This window comes from Melospiza georgiana, chromosome 4 (genome assembly GCF_028018845.1).
Source record: "Melospiza georgiana isolate bMelGeo1 chromosome 4, bMelGeo1.pri, whole genome shotgun sequence".
NCBI lineage: Eukaryota > Metazoa > Chordata > Aves > Passeriformes > Passerellidae > Melospiza > Melospiza georgiana.
This window is the reverse complement of record NC_080433.1, coordinates 55,004,870-55,024,713: the sequence shown is the minus strand read 5'-3', so window position 1 is coordinate 55,024,713 and position 19,844 is coordinate 55,004,870. Positions and strand designations below refer to the sequence as shown.

At 40.7% G+C, this 19,844-nt stretch overlaps 1 protein-coding gene across 3 annotated transcripts; it reads left to right on the top strand.

The window, feature by feature from the left end:
- The first annotated feature begins 13,518 nt into the window (after positions 1 to 13,518).
- On the top strand, positions 13,519 to 18,061 carry GPR85 (G protein-coupled receptor 85). 3 transcript variants are annotated; one of them, XM_058023168.1, is made up of 2 exons: positions 13,519 to 13,591; positions 15,429 to 18,061. In XM_058023168.1, exon 2 carries the CDS (start codon positions 15,604 to 15,606, stop codon positions 16,714 to 16,716), a length of 1,113 nt encoding a protein of 370 aa, XP_057879151.1. In that variant the 5' UTR covers positions 13,519 to 13,591; positions 15,429 to 15,603; the 3' UTR covers positions 16,717 to 18,061. The 3 variants fall into 3 exon arrangements, with proteins under 3 accessions (XP_057879151.1, XP_057879149.1, XP_057879150.1); XM_058023166.1 differs by lacking the exon at positions 13,519 to 13,591 and adding an exon at positions 13,659 to 13,801; XM_058023167.1 differs by lacking the exon at positions 13,519 to 13,591 and adding an exon at positions 14,211 to 14,298.
- Positions 18,062 to 19,844: the final 1,783 nt, after the last annotated feature.

The window sequence follows — 19,844 nt, the reverse complement described above, 5'->3', positions numbered from 1 at the left end:
GGGTGCCAAATGCATGCCCAGGCCACTGCCGCCCTCTTGCTCCATAGATTCATCTCCTACTGTGAAGAAAGCCAAATAGGTGATGAGCTATTTGTTTAAACTTTCAGGAATAGCTGTGTGCCTGATAGATCTTTAACCTTCTAAGCAAGATTTCGCATTTCAAAATTTAATATTCTTGGTACAAAAACCCAGTATATAACCCTTTAAAATACAGCATCCATGTGGGCTGAGGTGAATACATCTAGGAGAAGTAGAAAAGTAGAGGACACTGTCAGATGAAAGGATATTCCAAATTGTCTATCCAAAAAAAAAGGGAAAACAGAAATCATCTTTGGGAGGAGTCTGAGCCAAGGAATGTACAAGGTGACCTCCAGAGGTCCTTTCCAACCTAATTTACTGTGTGATTCTATGAAATCCTAGTTGTAAATGGGAGGCATAAACAGAAGCTCAATTCATTCGTTTCTTCATTGCAAACAAGGATATATTTGTGGTGAACAAATCTAATCACAGTGTGAGCCCATGGGGAACCTGACTGCAAAAGCTGTGAGGCTGTTCAGTCATCATGTAAGACCACAGGGAAACCAGATGTACCAGGATTCTCCCACTGTGTCTAGTGAAACTCAATCCCTGAGGCATTAAAAGGTTATGGAAAAAAGGGAGAAAATGCAACACATGTACACTAATCCTCTTTTCGGAGTGGGAGTTTTAGAGATGGGTTTATGGGGCTAGTACTGTACTCCAAATGGAATTCAACTGCTTCAGTGTAAAGCCCCAAATGTGAATTATGTCAACTCCTGCCCAAGTCAACATTTTGAAAATATTAAGATTTGACAGCCAGAATAAAAGACCTTGTTGCACATGGAGTTCCCATTGGCATCAGTGGGAGTTTAGGACAAGGTCAAATACAAAATACAGGTTTGGATGCAGTAGATACCTTGATGGGATGGAGGGGCCCCTGCATTTGACCAGTAGTGCACTTTGCACCAGATGGTGCTCATTGGGAACTGCAGCCACATTAGTCTCCATCTACATCTCTTTTCTTAGAAAAATATTAGCTGAATTATTTATTGTGATAACTGAATGCCAAATTTTTATCTGGTTTAAAAACAGCCTGAAGTTGCTGAAATCAGTGCAGTCATCCTGATTTAAATTCATTTTGAACAGAAAACACAAGAGGCTTCATTCTGACCTTGCGCCAGCCCTTATACTTCTGTGTAATGCAGTAGAATTATTCTTGATTTCCATTTATGTGAAAATCTAATTGGTTCTTAAAATAGATTCTGTCTTTTTTTTTTCTCCCAGTCTGCTACCAGTAAATTATTTGACCTACATCTTAATAAATATTAGGAAAAAAATTATTCTCCCCACTCTTATTCCACAAATACACTTTAGAACTTGTGTATCCAACTTAGACTCTACTGTTTTGCCCCCCCCCCCAAGATTTATGAAGAAAGGCAAAGGAAAATCAAGTCAACACCCTCTCAGGGACACCATACTAATATAAAGTGCCTGTTTGCTCACTTTTAATGTATGTGTGCCATACATGACTGATGTACATCTGCTTACCTTGCTGCCTTGTTGTTCTTACTATTTCAGAAATAAAAGCAATCTGTGTTTGCGGCAAACTGTTCCTTAGGAGCTCCTTTCACCTAGTCTACATGAGGTTCTCTGTATTAAATAAGAACTTCATAGATTTTCTTTTCCTGTCCAAAAGTAACACTAAAATTCCAGTAAAAAGGATTACATGCTCTCAATTTCAGAAGGGCCAGCAAGGAAATTATTATAGCTATAGATAGAAATGTAAAGGACTAGAAATCTGAAATTTCCTGAGTTTTGCCGGAGATTTCTCTGCTCAACTCCCAATAGATTTAATGGAAATTAATAATTAAAATCCCTTCTACTTCCAACGGGATGCTGACCTTCCAGCAGTGAATTTAAAGCATGTGATCACTTTATGTACACTACCAAAATAATCTGAAATTGACTGTACATAATAATTGCCAGTCTGCTGCCTTAATATATCATAATGTCAACTGTTGTAACTCAGGACAATGAAAGATGCCCAATTCACTGCAAAATACAGGCTTTGGGAAATAAATGTCCTAGAAACAGGGCAGAAGCACTGACAGACATACCTTAAATGTACTCTTTCATGCAGTAGTAGTTAAGCAATTTGGTCAGTGAGAATTCAATGTTCTCTTACAGCACTGGGTTTTTGGTTTTTTTATTATCTGTGTTGCATCCCCACTTTAGTTTTGTCTTCTGCTTCAAAATCTACAACCTGGTTTCACAATAAATATATTCTAAGTAAATAAACCTTAGGAGTGAAAAAATGTGTTTTTCATTTTTTAAACAGCTAATCCCTGTCACCTGCTCACAGGAACTATTTCTGGTCTTATTTCAAAGGCAGAGAAAGATGTAGCTTTTATGAAACTGGGACATTTGTAAAAAGTACTATAAGTATATATGTTTCTTTAAACTTACTACCAAAGCCATACAAACCCATAAACTACACTGGTTCCAAAAGTTCCTTCTAGGATGCTAACACAGAACAGACCAGAACAAATCTTTCACCATGCCCTGGTAGAGAGGCTTAAGAAATCCTTTCTCAAAACTGCCATATAATGCACGATTTTCACATCACAGCATACCTAAGCCTTAAACCATAATGCTGAGTCAAAGTCTATTAGACTTGGATCTCTTTCTTCATTTTAGCACTTGGAAGTTCAACGTTAAAGTCGCAACATATCCTTAGTACAAGCAATTATTCATCCTCTTACTCTTCTTGTATTTTTCAATTTCAGAAGCCCCCAGGCATGAATTAACATGTAGGCTTTTTACATTAAAAAGAAGCATTTTGCTTTCTGTTTTGAAAATGTATCTGTTCACTAGGAGCCATACTTGAACAACCATACCCTCAATTTACAGATTTTTAAGTAAAGGTTAAAGAGTTTAAGGATTGCAAACCTACCTCACCTTAAAATAGTTTTGGTTTAAGTCTGTTCATAATTGTATTTTGAGATTGCCAAGTATACCAGAAGTCTGAAAGTTTCATAATTAAGATCTTTACTTTCGCTCTCTCCAACTTCTCACTACATCCACCGAAGGTTATCCCATGTTCATTTGTTGTCTAACTAGGTTTGCCTAAATTGCTCAAAAATTAATTTGAATCTAGCCTTGCAATCCCACTAGTTTTATGTTTTCAACTGTCTCTGTCTGGCTGTGACAGCAGAAAATAACTTACATTCCTGCTCCAAGTTTTTCTTCTGATTTCTCATGTCTTACTCCAGAATGGCTATTAAGTTACCTTCCCTTTTTTAACTTTTGCTTCTCTTCCCAAGACTGATCCATGTTTTGGTAACTAACCTATATGGGAATATAAATCATTCTGAGCAATTTCCAGCTCTTTATGTCTGAAGGTCTTCCATCTGATTTCAGCTTGCCAACATTTCATTATGTTCCATGGTTGGCCTTATGGCAGTGTCCTTCGAAAATTCAGTGCCCTATAAAGGCCAGGAAAAAAGAAAGAACTTTCTTTTCATCAATATAGAGCATGCAGATTGAAACAGGTATATCTTGAGGACGTAAATTCATAAAGAATTCATAAGTTTTACATAAACTCTTCAAATTACCACAGTTTTGTTATGCATGCATATCTATGAAGAGATATTATAATAATAGAGATATTATAATTGAGAGATACAGTACTTCAACTAAATGTTCTGATAGGTTTTGAAGCATTACATTAATACCAAATTTACAGTGAAGCACAGAATTACACAACAGGTATGTTTTACTTGGCTACTGCTGGTACTGTACTGAGAGGAGCTGGTGTGTTGACTCATTAAAAGAGCACTTTTTTGTCCACATACATATCTCAGATTAGGAAAAACAGATTCATATTATTTGGATCTCTTATTTCCATGTTTTGTTTTAATAATGGAGAACAAATAAGTACAGGGAGACAATAAAATTATGCAGTGAGGAACTCTAAGAGGTCAAGAGGTAGTTTAATTATCTAAAACATGACTTCAGCAAAATCCCTCACAGAAGGACCCAGCAATCCCTCACTGCAGCAACAGAAAGACTTATCAGTGCTAACTTTTCAATTGACATTTGCCCTTTAGACTTTAGGATGCAAGCTTTCCTTTCACATGCAGAACTGACCAAGATGTGCAGTGCAGAATCCCAGAGGTCCAGAAGTGACACAGAGCATAACCTACGAGTGTTGCTGCCAGCAATGTCCCTAGCAGAGTCTGACCCGAGTGCTGTGTTCAGGCCGGGTACAGCAGCAGTAGTGAATGCCCCAGTGCTGGGGGAAATCCAGCTTTTTTTGTACCTAGTACTTACTGACATTGAAAAAAACTGAAAATCCAGAATTCAAGCCCAGTCTCCCAGCTTCAAAAAAAGTTCTCTGAAGTACTAGACAGTGCAGTCCTGGAAAGTATGGTCTCCTGTTTATCCTGGATTCTCCAGCTATTAAAATGCAAAAGCAATGAGAGAGGCACAGTGGGATGCAGGCAAAAGAGACTGACTTCCATGTTTGCTGCTTAGGATACCTGCCCCTTAGGGCAAGATTTAGGTCCTGGTCTCAGCTCCAGAGCCTGACATTATATAATCAATGAGAAAACAAAGCAAAACCAGCACTAAACTATCTATGCAGCTGGGACAAGATCCCATGAATTTCTACTGCCAGCAAACTGTCTTATCTAGTACAGTGAAACATCCTCATTTTGCTCACTATTTCACTCTTTTCTTTAAATACCACACTCAAACATTGCCTGACCACATGCAAATACTGGTCCAATTTAGCAAAAGATACTGCCATTTGCTACAGTTAGGCTTGACTAGTTTTGCAGGTGACATTTCAGATAAAACACTAATTCTTTCACACCTCCATGAAACAGGCAATGCAGTAGTAAATGAATATTTACAGTTTTAGAGTTACATCAGAGATGCATTCATGCAGTTCCTTCTACCATGCCCTCACAGTACTGTTCTGGTAGTATCTGCAGAATTCAAACTGTTGTGTTTCTTAAAAAGATGACCTACCTTTACTGAGAGACTGTTCCCTGCATCCTCACAAGTATACAAACTTAAAATTATTTCTCCTTATTCTACATATAATTGAGACTATTTCATGCTTAATATCCAAAAAACTGACAAAACAGGACCATGGCATAAGGTTCTAGATATCAAATTATTTGCAGTGAACAGTTAACAGTTGATTTGACATGAATATGCAAAACTATTTTTACTTTCTAGATCATAAGACCTAAAGCTTGGTAGTACAACATATATTCATGGTAGCTGCTTGCAAAACCAATGTTTATCCTCCACCTCAGACATTGCAGATTTGACTCTCCATTGTTGCAATCTTGTGCATTCAAAGCAATTAACACTCAGCAGTATACCTTTTAAAACAATTTATATTTTCTTTACAGAGCATCCAGAGTCATTACACAATACTATATAATACACATATATATCATATCTATACATAAATATAGAAAGTGTACACCATATATGTTATCTTAAAACTTGAACAAAAGATTTGTAGGAAGGCTAATGCCTAGATGTGAACTGGTCATATCAGCAAAAAGTAAATATTTCTTACAGTGACACTGTTAATTTTTGTCCCTAAGCACAGCCTAAAAGACAGCTTTGAAATATGTCAGTGACAGTTATCCTATTTTATCCTATTATTTTTAAATCCCCCCTCAGTATATTGCTAGAAATAGAAAATTCTATTGTCAAATAGCCTCTGTAATCCTACAACATACTGTCCATGGTTCACCTCTAACCTACCTTAAAGACAGCAGAAAATGGAAGTATTTACGCATCTCAGCTCTACAGAAATGATTGATTTGACACATATCCCTCTGCACTGATAATAGTCATGCAAATAACTCCATGAGCACAGGAAGAAATGGTGCGGTGACTGAGGCAAGAGGAGCTCAGCAGTGTGGCTGTGGATCAGTTTGATGCTGAGCAATAGGATGTGCAGCCTGTCACAGAGCCAGCATGGCCTCTGCCACCTGCCCTTCTGCCCCGGGTGCAGAAACCACAGGGACATACCCAGGGTCCTGTTCAGCTGCACAGCTGAGCGTAGCCAAGCCTGGTCACCAAGACTCCAAACAAGAAAGGGACTAGAACTCCAGGCCACGGCCACTTTTGGGCAGGAGATGAATCACTGTGTACTGAAGCCTCAGTTACAGACCAGGGTCCCTAGGGAGGTGTGGCCACTCTGAACCTGGAGGCCAGCCAAGGGAAAAGGTAAACTCTAGGACAAGCAGCCAACACTTACATTCACAAAATTTATAGGAACCTCACCAGCCTCTAAGACCTCTCTGCTCATGTATCAGACTTCACTAAAATCAGCCTTCAGATTTTAAAGAGCAGGAAGGGAAGAAATATGTGTAAATTCACTTAGGCATTACATAGCTTTATGACAGAAGGTGTATAAAAAATAATGAACCATAATCACTCCTTTCATTAGGCCCCAACTACATGCTAATAACCTCTAGTGAACCAACAGCACTAAAAGGGATGGGAGAAAAACCTGCTAAGACAGCAGTCACCCCAGCCAAAGAATATTCCACACATTTCCATATATGCTGGAAAATTATGAAAGAGCTTGGGATAGAGTAGGTTTACATAACAGGTAAAGTTATGTGCATCTCACATGAGTCTCTCTGTGCTTTATATTGGATGCATAAAAATGTTGGACACAGGTCAGCTGGAAGAAGTCATCTTTCCTCTGTCTCTCAAGCATTTTCAAGTTTGTCTCTCAAGGCAAGCATTCTGTTCTGTAATGTCACTAACCCCATTCATTTTGCTCCACAGTGTGCATTATAGGCACACTGGTGCCTATAATGGTGATAGGAAAAATGTGCTCCTGAATGCTGTGATTGGCACTGTTAATGACCATGACACTGCAGAGCTGCTCTGTGCTTCAGCAGGGTTAGCTGATTTCAAGACCTGAATTTCCATTTAGCAAGGTAAACCAGAAGTGTTGTATAGCTGTGGGAAAGCATTTTACTGAAAATCATATATTAAAATCGCAGAGACAAAAGGACTATAAAACATAATATCTGAGAAGGGGTGAGGTGCACAGAAAACACAAACCAAATACTTTGTTTAAAAAAGAAAATCTACAAGCTTTCTAGAGCTAGCAGACAACACTTCTAAAATCACTGTAACACTGTAGTAAACTAACAGAGCTTTCCATGTTAGTTGTTCTGGGGTGCTGGCTTGCATTGACAGGAAACCTTTTCTTGTATGGCATGCTCCTCTTCTACCCAAAAATCATTGATACAGTGCCATATGGTGAGGTAGGGGAACAGTCACTGAAGAGGCCAAGGTTGCTTAGCTGGGCATCAGAAACAAAACATCATCAGCATGGCCCTGGGTCAGTGCTCCCAACTCAACTTCTAAATTCTGGAATACTTTCCACCTGTTTTTCACCAGATTGTTTTCATGTTATTTGTTAGATAAGTCTCACGCAAAAATCACCATGTTTTTCACCCATGGTGATTTAGTCATGAATTCCAAATGTGCTCAGCTGCTTTCAAATATTTTGGTTGTTGGATTGTACCACTGTGATGTATTCACATCACCGTATGTCATGCAGAGAAAAACAAATAGTGAAGGAATGTATTTACAGTGGTTGAAAGACATATTTTATTGTAGATTATACTAAAATATCTACAATTAATTGGATTAATTAAACAGCAGATGAAAATACATTAAATAAATGAATCACTATTTCTGTAAGACCATTCTGTGTGTGTATGCATATGCTTCAACAAATCCCATCTACAAGATTTGTAAGGAATGGTATTTTATTTTTTGTATAGAGAAAGAAGAAAGTATTCTCCCTCCTGTTCCACATTCAATTATCAAAACACCAACAAGTTTTCTGACATAGACAGAGAGTAGAGAGACTGGATATAGCAGGAACTTTACTAAGTTTGGTTCACATCCTCTTGATGCTCTGGCAAGAAGTTATTTCTCCATGCACTAGGTGTGCAGGTAAAGATAGTCTTCCTGAGGTCTGCAGCTGAGGGTCCTGCTGTAGGCACTGTTACTGAGGCATCTTTACAGTGCTGCCCATATTAACTAAAAGCTGTTGATGGAATAAGAATTTCAGTGCTTCCCACTAACAAAACTGCAAGTTCAGAATAATTCACATTAAAAGACTTGTTATACAGAGACATAAGATAATGCCTACCTTCACTATCAAAAAAATCTCGCCAAACAATCCAAAACTTGAACTAAACAAATTGCATAAAGATTACATTTTGAATATTACATGATTTCTATATTTGCATGGAGAGATCCTAGATGAAAGTATTAGAAAAATACTCTTGAGTATTCTCAACTGTTCAAAAATACTATTGCAACAAACATAATCATCTTGAAACTACTTCTTCAGACATTGTGAAGTTCCTTTTTTACCTTTTATGGAACTCCATCATTGATCTGCATCACTGTGGATGTGACTGGCTTTATCTTTTTTAAGTCACTTGTTATCACTCATCCTTGGCCAAGAAAACAAGCATGTAATTCTTCAGCACAGGACAATACATTATGGTGCACAAACAACAGAGACAACAGATGAACCTTTCTTTGACTCACTAACATTCTCTTTTTCCCTCTAATCATATATGTAAAATCACCATTTCTGAAGTCCAGCATTTTAAAAATGTATCTTATCTTTTTGCAGACACAACTAATTAGCAGTGCAATTTAACACTGCTAATTACCCATGGCCACAGTTAAGTTCATTTGCACTTTTAACTACCTGATATGCAAGCAAAGTCAAGTAATTCCATGTCCACGCTACCTAAACTGCACAATAACTGAACTTAACACTGCAACACTGATGTATCAGCTTATCTACAAAACCTAAATGCAAAAGATGTGTCCAATCTTTCAAATGCAGCCCTAGTGAACAAACTGGTGAAAGGTATTTAGAAGCCTGAGGAAACAGGTAAGTATCTAAAGGGATTTTCAGAAGTACATAGGTGCCTCACTCCTATCAGAGTAATGCAGAGCAGTTTTTTCTTTGCAGGACAAAGCATTTTTCAGATGTTGGCAGATAAGATTTTTTGTATTTAAACGTGTGTTAAAGTGCAGCATAGATCTACTTGTAAGAACCAAATTAATTTTCAAAGGCAACTATGAAACATTTTTTAAAATACTGAATTAAATGTTTTTGAGAAATATTTATAAAACATCAGAGGATAAACGCTAACATTAAAAATATAACTATTATCCATAAGAATCGTTATAGTCACATGAATGCAATTTTGTTGTAGATGAAAACATGCATCAGGGACACAGAGACCACTAAAGAGATTTTCAGTGTGCGGTGAAATTTATGTTTGTGTTGAGAGCCAGCCCAGGAGCCAGACACTGCCAACAAATGTCTTTACTCTGAAAACACTTCACTAAGGATAAGAACCAAATATATTGCAGGTGACATTCTCTATTGTGCAGGGGTCCTACACAGGTCTCTGTATTATGTAAGTCCTACTTAAACACTGCTCCAAAGTTGCACAAATCTACTGCACGGGCAAGAAAGTTCCCTTGAAAAAATTGCTTGAGCCCTTTGAAAAGGATGCACTTTAGTAGCATCTATCACAGTTTCTCAAGCAATACATAAATCTTGTGCTGGCCTCTGCACAGGGGTAGGCACACCTTGTAGATTATTTCTCCTGTGTTGTAGAAATATTGGAAAATCCTACAGTGCTTAAGTTCACATTATGCAGAACAGGTTGATATTGCATATATACAGATTTCAAGACAGTCAGTAAACACATTAATTACTGAAATGTTTTTGCTACTGACAACTTCTGGCCCCGTGCTGAAATCCTCATTACACTGAAATAATTGAGAGACGTTAATGACCTTAATGAGGACAATATCTCAACACATCTTTTCAAGAGTAATCATTAGCCTTTCTTCTAACCCAATCTCTACCTCAGACTCCATTAGTGAGATTTCTCAGTGTCAGACTTCTCAAAACCCTCTCCCATTCTGAGGAAAGGGTTCAAAACCATGGGAATTACACAGCATCCTCACCCGGTTCACAACTGTGAATTTCAAGGCACATATCCTCAAAAGAAATAGATGGCAACTTCCCCAAATGCTGCTTACACACCAACAAATTCCTCTTCAATAGCATTTAACTGTGTCCCATGTCTGCACTCAAGTTCCTGGCTCCTTGTCCACGTGCACTCAACCATCCCCTCACAAGAGAGAACTGTCCAGACCTGCAGATGATCCCAAGGACTGAGAATATCAAAGTAGGAGTCTCCAAAAAGATGATCTTGATCTGAAAATGGACTTAGTGGATCCAATTCACTGAACAATGTTCCTTGGTCATTCTTGAATAGTATCTAATTTGGAAAAAAACCCTAAAGACTTGGAATACAGAATCCACCAACAGTCACCACCAACAAAGCTGAGTATTTCACCACTTATTTTCTTAGCTTTGATACTTACATAACTCAAACAGGAGAAAATGAAAGAGCTCTGTACCATAACTCTCAAGAACTTTATAGCAGAGTTTTCCAAACCTGTAGATGGTTCTCATCTTTGATCTAAATCAGAAAATCAGTGAAATTGTCTTGCCTCTCTCATTTTCTAGTGAAAGTTCTAGTCAGTCTGCTGTTAACTTTAACAAGGTACATGAACCCTCTTGTGCTTGTACTTCACTTCCATTCTCCTTCTACCCTTCCTCCATGGGGCACAGCAGTACATAAGTATGAAAAGAAAAAATGTCAAGGAAAGCTATTTATTTCCTTACGAGTAATCATTACTTCTGATATGCTTGTTTGGAACCACAGGTCCTCTGTGTTTTGAAGTCTCCTTTGTGTTGCCCTTAGTGTTACCCCCCTTATATTGTTTGGTGGACACTATTCAAGACTCAGGATCCTTCCTTGTGCCAAAACCCCAAGAAATTCTTCTTGGCTGCCCCTAATCTCACTATGCAACTTTGGCTGCCTCACGCTTTTTTTTTAATGAACCTTTCATATTTCTAGTCCAGCTGTTTTGAAGAACTTGTTAGCACAGACCTCATTACCTGTCCTTACATATCTCTTCTCGCTATGTTCCAACTGCTCTTGCTTTCTGGAGCATCATGTCACTCCACCCTCTTACTTTGCAACAAAGGCTTCTCTTGACTGACTCTACCCTGACAACAAACAGAATGGAGTTCAACCCATGTGATGGACTTTGAGTTTGTGACTCAGAATGAGATAATCTGCTCCCTAATGCATATCTTTCTCAGTGATTTCTATGATAGGAAACTAACTGTGTCATGTGGCACTTCAATCTAGATGTCTACATTTTGTTGAACAAAATTAGAACACTTGTTCTCAGGTTACACCTGTGACGACAAATGGGTTTATGCTGAACTGGTGGTTGAACAGTGAATGAATTCTGAAGTTCACAGGTTACTTCTAAGCAGTTTGTTACAGGTCTAAAAGGAGAGCAAGTTTTAAAATGTTATATACCAACATAATCTCGTAACATCTCTAAAAGAAAGCCCAGAGAGAAAAAAAGTTAAAACCTGCGTCACTGGATCTATTTTATTATGATGATTCTGTTGCCTTGTTTACTCCTAACAAAAAATCATCACTCTTACACATACCAGAGTGTAAGAACAGGCCCTGACCATGACCATAGTCATTCAGTACTAAGTATTATAAATCTTCCTAATCTTGCATTGCAAATGTTTCATTTCCATGCATGGCATTTGGAGAGCTCTATATTAGAGAGACCATTAAAGCTACTTCCTTTAAGAATGACCTCAAAGGTTATTGTTCATGTCACTGTGGGTACCTGTATTTAACAACAGAGAAAGGAGGAGAGTCTGCACAGCTTAGGTGTTTGCAACATGAGAAGTGCAACTTGAAGTAGTAGCTTTAACAACCACCCAGTTTTTAAAAGTGAAGCTAACCCCTGCCACCCCAAAGATGAGCACCATCATGTCCTCATAAGTATGTTTGCAGAGAAAATTAAAAATTGTGTGGCACCTGAGCTTTGTGTCAGTTTTCTGCCTAAGAATAAATTTTATCTGAAGCAAGTCACATGGTTGAAGTAGAGTGATGTTGGTTTTAAATACACGTAGTTTCCAGTGGCTGGAGACCTCTAGGCTTGGTCAGCCTGCTACTGAAGCTAATTTTGTGGTTTGGCAACCAATTCCAATGCCTTTTACCGAGTGTCAAAAAAAAGAACCCAAACCTGACAACAGCCTTAAAAAATGCCTGTAGTCTACTAACGGTCTCACGGATGTGACACACATTATGAATCAACCCTATAAATCTGTCCCACAGAAGGATTTATTCTGGCTTGAACGGAAGCTCCCAGCGAAGAAGTTCCTCGGGATCCAAATCTCTCGACCCAAAACAAGCTGTTCCTCAACTGCCTTGCAGCCAAAGCGAATTACTCTTGGGGCACGGCTTTCACGTTCCCACTTCTCCCGGATAAACTTGCACACAAACCGGAGAGGCGGGAGGGCGGAGGGGTCCCCCAGTCCTTCCCGCTGCCTCCCGGTTCTGCCACGGCGGCCCCAGCGCGGGTCAGCGCCGCGGGTGCGGGGGCCGGCGGGAGGCCCCGGCTGCAGCCCGCCGCCTCCCGGCGCCGCCGCCCCGGCCCACCGGCCCGCATGACATCATCGGGACAGCTCGGGATCGATCCCCGCCGGCCGCCGGCTCGGGCGGCGCTCCTCCGCGGCGGCCGCCGCTGCCGCCCTGCGCGCCGAGGGGCACGGCGGGCCCTGCCGCGGGCGGAACGGGCTGACGGCGGGCTCATCGCCGCCGGGCTCATCGCCGCCGCCACGCAGCGAGCGCGCTGACGGCTCTGCGCCGGCTTCGGGCTGCGCGGCGGGAGCCGCTCCGCGGGCTGCCGGGGAAAGGTGCGGCGTCCTCACGGCCCCGCGGCGAATGCGCCCTCCGCCAACAACGGCGCTCGTTAAGGCGCTGGCTCGGGGGTCAGGAAGAAGGAATTCACCGGGTGGGAATCGGGAGGAAGGAAAAGGAGCCACGAGCGGGAGGATCGAGCAGCGGCAGCTGAAGAAACCGCCCGGCGCCTCTCCTGACAGGCTGCGACGCGCAGCGCTTCCAGACCCCCGTCGTAAGCGAATGGGGCGGGAGGGGGAGCCCAAAGGCATAAACAAGGAGCGCAGGACCTAATTCCTTCCCCTCCCTTTCCTCACTGGCTCGCCCGGGCTCGCCAATAAATCCAGCTGGGCTATACATCGCGATGGGAGCGTGCTGCCAAGGAGGCTGCCTTCCCGTCGCTGAGGATGCTGCCTTCCCCGCACTGAGGAGGCTGCTGCCGCCGGGGCTGCCTGCGCACCACTGAGGACGCTGCTGCTGCCGCCGAGGTTGCCGTGCCCTCTCTGAGACAGCAGCAGCTGCCGCCGCCGAGCCTGCCGTGCCCTCATTGAGGCGGCCGCCGCCGCTGCGTTACAGGGAGAGATTGTGGCGCTGCGACAGGGGAGGACGGGGCTCGGCGCGCAGGGGGGAGGCGCGGCGAGCATGCGCCGCCCGAGCCGCTGACTGGATCCTCAGCCAAGGTACCGAGGCAAAAAAAAAAAAAAAAAAAAAAAAAAAAAAAAAAAAAAAAAAAGGAAATTGAAAAAAAAATAAAAGGGAGAAAGGAAAAGGATTGAGAGAAAGAAGAATGAATGACGGTAGAGGAGAATAGAAAAGACCGCCAGGGTAAAGCAGCCCCCGGTCCGCGGGAAGGAGCAGCTCTGGCATGTGGGGATCTCCGGCACCAACAGGTAGGAGGAGAGGGGCTGGGGGCGCCGAGGCTGCCGCGGCTGCAGGTGCGTGCTGAGAGGGCTCTCCCGCTCGGCGCTGCGGGGCTGGTTTCCAAAGAAGGGGCATGATGGAAGCCCTCCCAGACAGACAATGCCTCTTCCGCTCTCCCCAGCTCCCCGCCGCGGGGGGCTCTCGCACGGCTCCGTCAGATGCGGCTGATGCCAGGCAGCGGCGGCGCAGCCAGCCCAGCGCGGCACGGCCGGGCGCGGGGAGCGGCCCGGGGTGCGAGCGGCGGCGGTGAGGGCGCCGAGCGGGCGAGCCGTGCGCGGCGGGGCCGGGGCGCGCGGGCCCCGTGGGTGCGGAGGCTGGGCCGGCCGCCGCGGGGACAGCTCCGCCGAGCAGGGGAGCGGCGGGCTGCCGGGAGGGGGAGGGGGAGCCTGGTTTCATGGCTCTAAAACGATGCCATGATCTGATCAGCCTCTGTTTACACAGCAGCAATCAGGCTCTTTTGTGGACGGTAAGAATGGAAGGATTTTGCTGGGATTCAGTGGGAATATCCTTTGTACGCCCGAGGTGGCATAGGAAACACTTCGTGTGAATAGCGAAGGAGCCTGATCATGCCCGCTGTGGCTCCTGTGCCTGGCTCTGGAGGGAGAAAAAAGAAAAACAAAACAAAACCGAAAAAAAAAAATTAAAAGCAGCAACAGACAGCTCTTTATTATATTTTATTGCATAAAATGTATTCCGGTACGATTCACTGGGAGGATTAATGGGAATCATGGAGCCCTAATTAGCAAAAAAAGGAAAACAACCAAAAATAAAAAAAACCAACAATTTTTATGTTTATTTAAGCATAACCAAAACCAGCTCTCCCGAAAGGGTGGGCATTGTATCTGGGCTGTGCTGCCTGGTTTTGCTCAGTATTTACACTGACCGTCGCTTATTATGAATTATGTCGAGGCTTTAACGATTTGCATTAAAGCACGGGGGAAGGGGGGGAGGCCGGGGGGGACGACACCCTAAAGCATACTGCTATCGACTGTCTAGATACCTGTTTATCGAAAAGGCTAAACGATAAAATTATTGTTTATAGCAGGAAGGGAGGGGGGTAGTGAATACTGTTTCTCTTACAAAATGCATAAACTAACACTGTGTGATTAATGTGCTTTGGTGACTTGGGTTAAAAAACATAAATTCTGCAGGGTTTCTTTGGGTGTGATCCATATCAACGCAGCAGTTGCCTCTTAAAACATTGACAAATACTGTAGCCATAAAATAAATGTAGGTAATGTCAAAATATCAGCAGTCTTTGGGGATTCTTTAAAAAAGATGTCAGTGATTAACTCTTGGGCTTGCAAACTGGGAATCTTTTGATTCATAAAATCTCTGAGGCTTTAACTGTGAAATTATATGTGCTACCAAATATAAGGGGCACTGGTCAGTCATGAAACTGTAACAAATCTGCCAATAATCAATTATACTAAATAGTCAGTAAAAAAAAAAAAAAAGCCTCGTGTTTTTTTAAAAACAAACAATAGTACTCAAATTTACAACTTCATTCGGTTCTCCATAAATTAACATCTTTGCTAGCACTTTCTGACATCATTTTGTGTTAACTTAAGAACTGATAGCTCGATTTTTTTTCAGATATTTTGATGGCATGACAAATCAGAAAGAAGAGGATGTACTGTATGACTAGACACAAGATCAGTTCTGTTTGTGGATTACATTTTCAGTAAGATGTATGGATCTATTTTTTCCTTGTTCTTAAATATAGATCATGAGACTTGACTGAGGCAATATACATATCATCCATCCATCTATGGCGAACTACAGCCATGCAGCTGACAACATTTTGCAAAATCTGTCTCCTTTAACAGCTTTTCTGAAACTGACTTCACTGGGTTTCATAATAGGAGTCAGTGTGGTGGGTAACCTTCTGATCTCCATTTTGCTAGTCAAAGATAAGACCTTGCATAGAGCTCCTTACTACTTCCTGTTGGATCTTTGCTGCTCAGATATCCTCAGATCTGCAATTTGTTTCCCTTTTGTTTTCACCTCGGTAAAAAATGGCTCTACGTGGACTTATGGGACTCTAACTTGCAAAGTGATTGCCTTTTTGGGGGTTTTGTCCTGCTTTCACACCGCTTTCATGTTATTCTGCATAAGCGTCACGAGATACTTAGCTATTGCCCACCACCGTTTTTATACGAAGAGACTGACCTTCTGGACTTGTCTGGCTGTTATCTGTATGGTGTGGACTCTCTCTGTAGCCATGGCTTTCCCCCCAGTTCTAGATGTGGGCACCTACTCGTTCATTAGGGAGGAAGACCAATGCACTTTCCAGCATCGTTCCTTCAGGGCTAATGATTCATTGGGATTTATGCTTCTTCTTGCCCTTATCCTCCTAGCCACACAGCTTGTCTACCTCAAGCTGATATTTTTTGTTCACGATCGCAGGAAAATGAAGCCAGTCCAGTTTGTTGCAGCAGTGAGCCAGAACTGGACTTTCCATGGTCCCGGAGCGAGCGGTCAGGCGGCTGCGAATTGGCTGGCTGGATTCGGAAGGGGTCCCACGCCTCCAACCTTGCTGGGAATCAGGCAGAACGCCAACACCACGGGCAGGAGGAGGCTGCTGGTTTTAGACGAATTCAAAATGGAGAAGAGAATCAGCAGAATGTTCTACATCATGACATTCCTCTTTCTGACCTTGTGGGGTCCCTATTTGGTAGCCTGCTACTGGAGAGTTTTTGCGAGAGGGCCTGTAGTACCTGGGGGATTTCTAACGGCCGCTGTCTGGATGAGTTTTGCCCAAGCTGGAATCAATCCTTTTGTCTGCATTTTCTCCAACAGGGAGCTGAGGCGCTGTTTCAGCACAACCCTTCTTTACTGCAGAAAATCCAGGTTACCAAGGGAACCTTACTGTGTTATATGAGGGAGCATCTGTAAATCTTTAGCCTTGTGAAACACTACCATTCTCTGCTAAGCAATTGTGGCCTGTAGCCATGTCTTGAGGAGAAAATCAAGAATGGGACGTCAGCAGCTGTAAGGATTTGGGCAACATTCTGCAGTCTCTGCAATAGCTCACCTCTAATCCTGTTTTAAACCTAAACATGTTCCTGCTGACCACTGCTGAAGGTTTGTAATTAAGAACAAAGGACTGAACTACTGCCCTGAATTCCTTTATGTGGTTGAAATCTAGATTATGAAAGTAGCAGGTGCTAAGTATCAGTGCTAAATGCTGTGTATATCACTACATAAAATAAGAACATCAAAAAGATTAGCATTGGACATCTTAATAAATTAAGTTGATATGAGGTTAATGTGTTGATAAAACTAATTTTAGACATCTGAAGACCTTTAAAACATTTCATACAATTATTATTTTGCAAAGACTGAAAACTGGGGACTCAAGTACTGTAACTGATTAAAGATGTGCCATGCATTATTGGATTATCACACTTACAAATCTGTTTGCCTTGTGAGTAAGTTTTGGGGAGCATTCCAAAGCAGTATTTTTGTTCAGATTTTGACTTTAATTTTTTTTTCTCCAAATATATTACTCTTTCTAATTACCATTTTCCTTAACAGTGAAATTACTAACATTTAACTGTATTCTGTGTTTTTTGCTGATTTGGTATAAAGTTTAATAGACTCTTATTTATATTTTTTAAAAAGCTAGATATCAGTCTGTTAGGCAACGTTAATGATAATATCCAGTCATAAGTGAACAGTTATAATTATACAGAATAAACACATGTTGCCTTAAAGGGTTATCTAGTATCTTCCATTTTGTTTAGCATTGAAGCAAATAAGCAAGGAAAATTGAATCAATAACTCTGGCCAGTCATTTGGGAGTGCATGAAAGATCACTTAGTCCTCTTTTTTCCTTTTTACTCCAATGGTTCCCAAAATCAATATGCACATCACTGGGATTATATGATTTTTTTCTAGGTGTGCCGCCCTTTCTAGTTTGTTCTGAGAAACACAGGCAGTTGATGTATGTTTATATTTTAAGACAGCTGTCATGGGGAGACCGCAGCCTTAGTATGATATCTTGCACAATTTGTGAAGCATTTATTCTACTGAAGGCACAGTCTTGTTTATATTTTCTGCACATTTTGGTGTATTGGTTGTTTTAAATTATTTAAGTTTTAACTTGTGAAAGCATATACTATGATTTCTTAGTATTTTAGAAATACATTAGAGTCTGTGAGTCTTTCCTTCTTTAAGATACAGATGTGTGGATTTCAATATAAAGTTGCATTTGCCAAAATTTACCTGTGTAGCTTGTTAATTTTCTTGGAATAAAATTTTACATTTTTCCAGTTATACAATTAACCTTTTTTATTTTGTCTAGTGAGCTAGCATGAAGTACTGAGAATGTAGCCATTATAAATTATTATCCTTTGCAGTCACTGTATTCCCAAACTGTAAATGCATGAATGATGGGGACCACAGGATTGATAAATTATATTATCTGCAGTAGCACTATTGTGTAGTTTATCATAATTACCCATCTATCTGTTCTAATATGTCAGTTATATTTAAAGTTACAACACAGTATTTGACATTAACTTCACAGTTTAATTTTGGAAAATGTGTATAACTGAAGCACAAAACCATGAGTTGATCAGTCATAAAGAACACAGATTTTTCTTAATTTTGGGAGAGACAAGACTAGAGGTCTGAATTCAGTATTGGTATATCTTATCCTTTGTTGCAGTTTTATGACCAGCAAGTTCACGTATGCATACACAAGTAGCAGTCAATAATGGAAAAGCTTAAATTTGTGTGATAACATTATATAACATATGCAACAATTCAGACAGTTGTGTCTGTATGTGATCAGACAACTTGATCAAAGATTTGGTGAGCGATCTGTTTGACCTCACTTACACTTTTATACTGAGGTTGATTGGTGAGAGGCATGGCTTTATATACTGTGTTGAAACAGAAAAAATGCTAAAACAACGAGTCCTCATCAGTAGGAATGTTTCAGAACGTAATTTGAAATGGGACCAATAAACTTCTACCAAAAGGACGTTTTTATTACACTGGAAAAGGCTTTGAAATTAAGGTAGTTAAGCAATTGTCAAAGATAGAAGGAGTGAATAAAAACTGAATCATATGTTGAGAAAAATTCTGAAAGTCATCCCACTTAAGTTTATTAAAAGGTTGATTGGCAATAACTTCAGTCTAATTTCTTTAAAATAGTAACCTTTACAAGGAACATTGATATTACATATTGTAATAAAGAAGTACATATAAATAAAGTTGTAAATAGTATGTAGTTGTAGAAGTAGTCAGTTCTGATGATTAGCCAGAAAATTTTCAACTATAAAATTTCAAAAGCTGCAAATCTGGGACCTGACCTAACTCTTAATAAAGTTAGTTGGTGTTTTCCCATTAACTTCATTTGGAGCAGAAGCAGGCCCTAACATTTCTATAGTACTATACTTCTGAAATACTAAGAAGGCTGTATTTACTATGCAGTGGGAAAGAAAAGAAAATTTAAATTATTTCCCTGGAAGTTTTGCAAGGAGCAACTGATGTAAATTAAAATAATAAACAGTAAACAAATCTGAAAGCAAATATTTTGATAAATGTTTTTCTTTTGATATGAATATAATTCCTTTGGCTATATGACAATACTGTATTGCTACCTGAGAAAGGGCAGGTAGTTTTTATTAAGTGGATTTTAAAGAATTGTGCCAGTAAGAAATCTTGTGACAGAAGTATTTAGTTTTATTTTTCTCCAGTGTTGAAAGGACAAGGGGATGTTCAGTGAAATTAAAATCCAACATATAAAGTAGCATTTTATGCAATGGTATTATTCAGTGGGTACAGGATGATTACACACTGATACAGGATGTCAAGTAGTTTAGAAAGGTTCCTCAAAGAACTGAATGTTTACATGAATTAAAGCAGTGCTTGCACTTTTTGCCATGAGTGTCATTTTGATCCTAGTCAGCATATCAAAACTAATGTATTAAGGTATAAATTCAAAGGAGCAAGAAGGTTCATTCCAATTCAGTTCACTGTTGTGTCACAGTATGAGGA

Excerpts from the sequence above, each read along its gene's own strand:
- GPR85 (XM_058023168.1), top strand. The coding sequence starts at position 15,604 with ATGGCGAACTACAGCCATGCAGCTGACAACATTTTGCAAAATCTGTCT.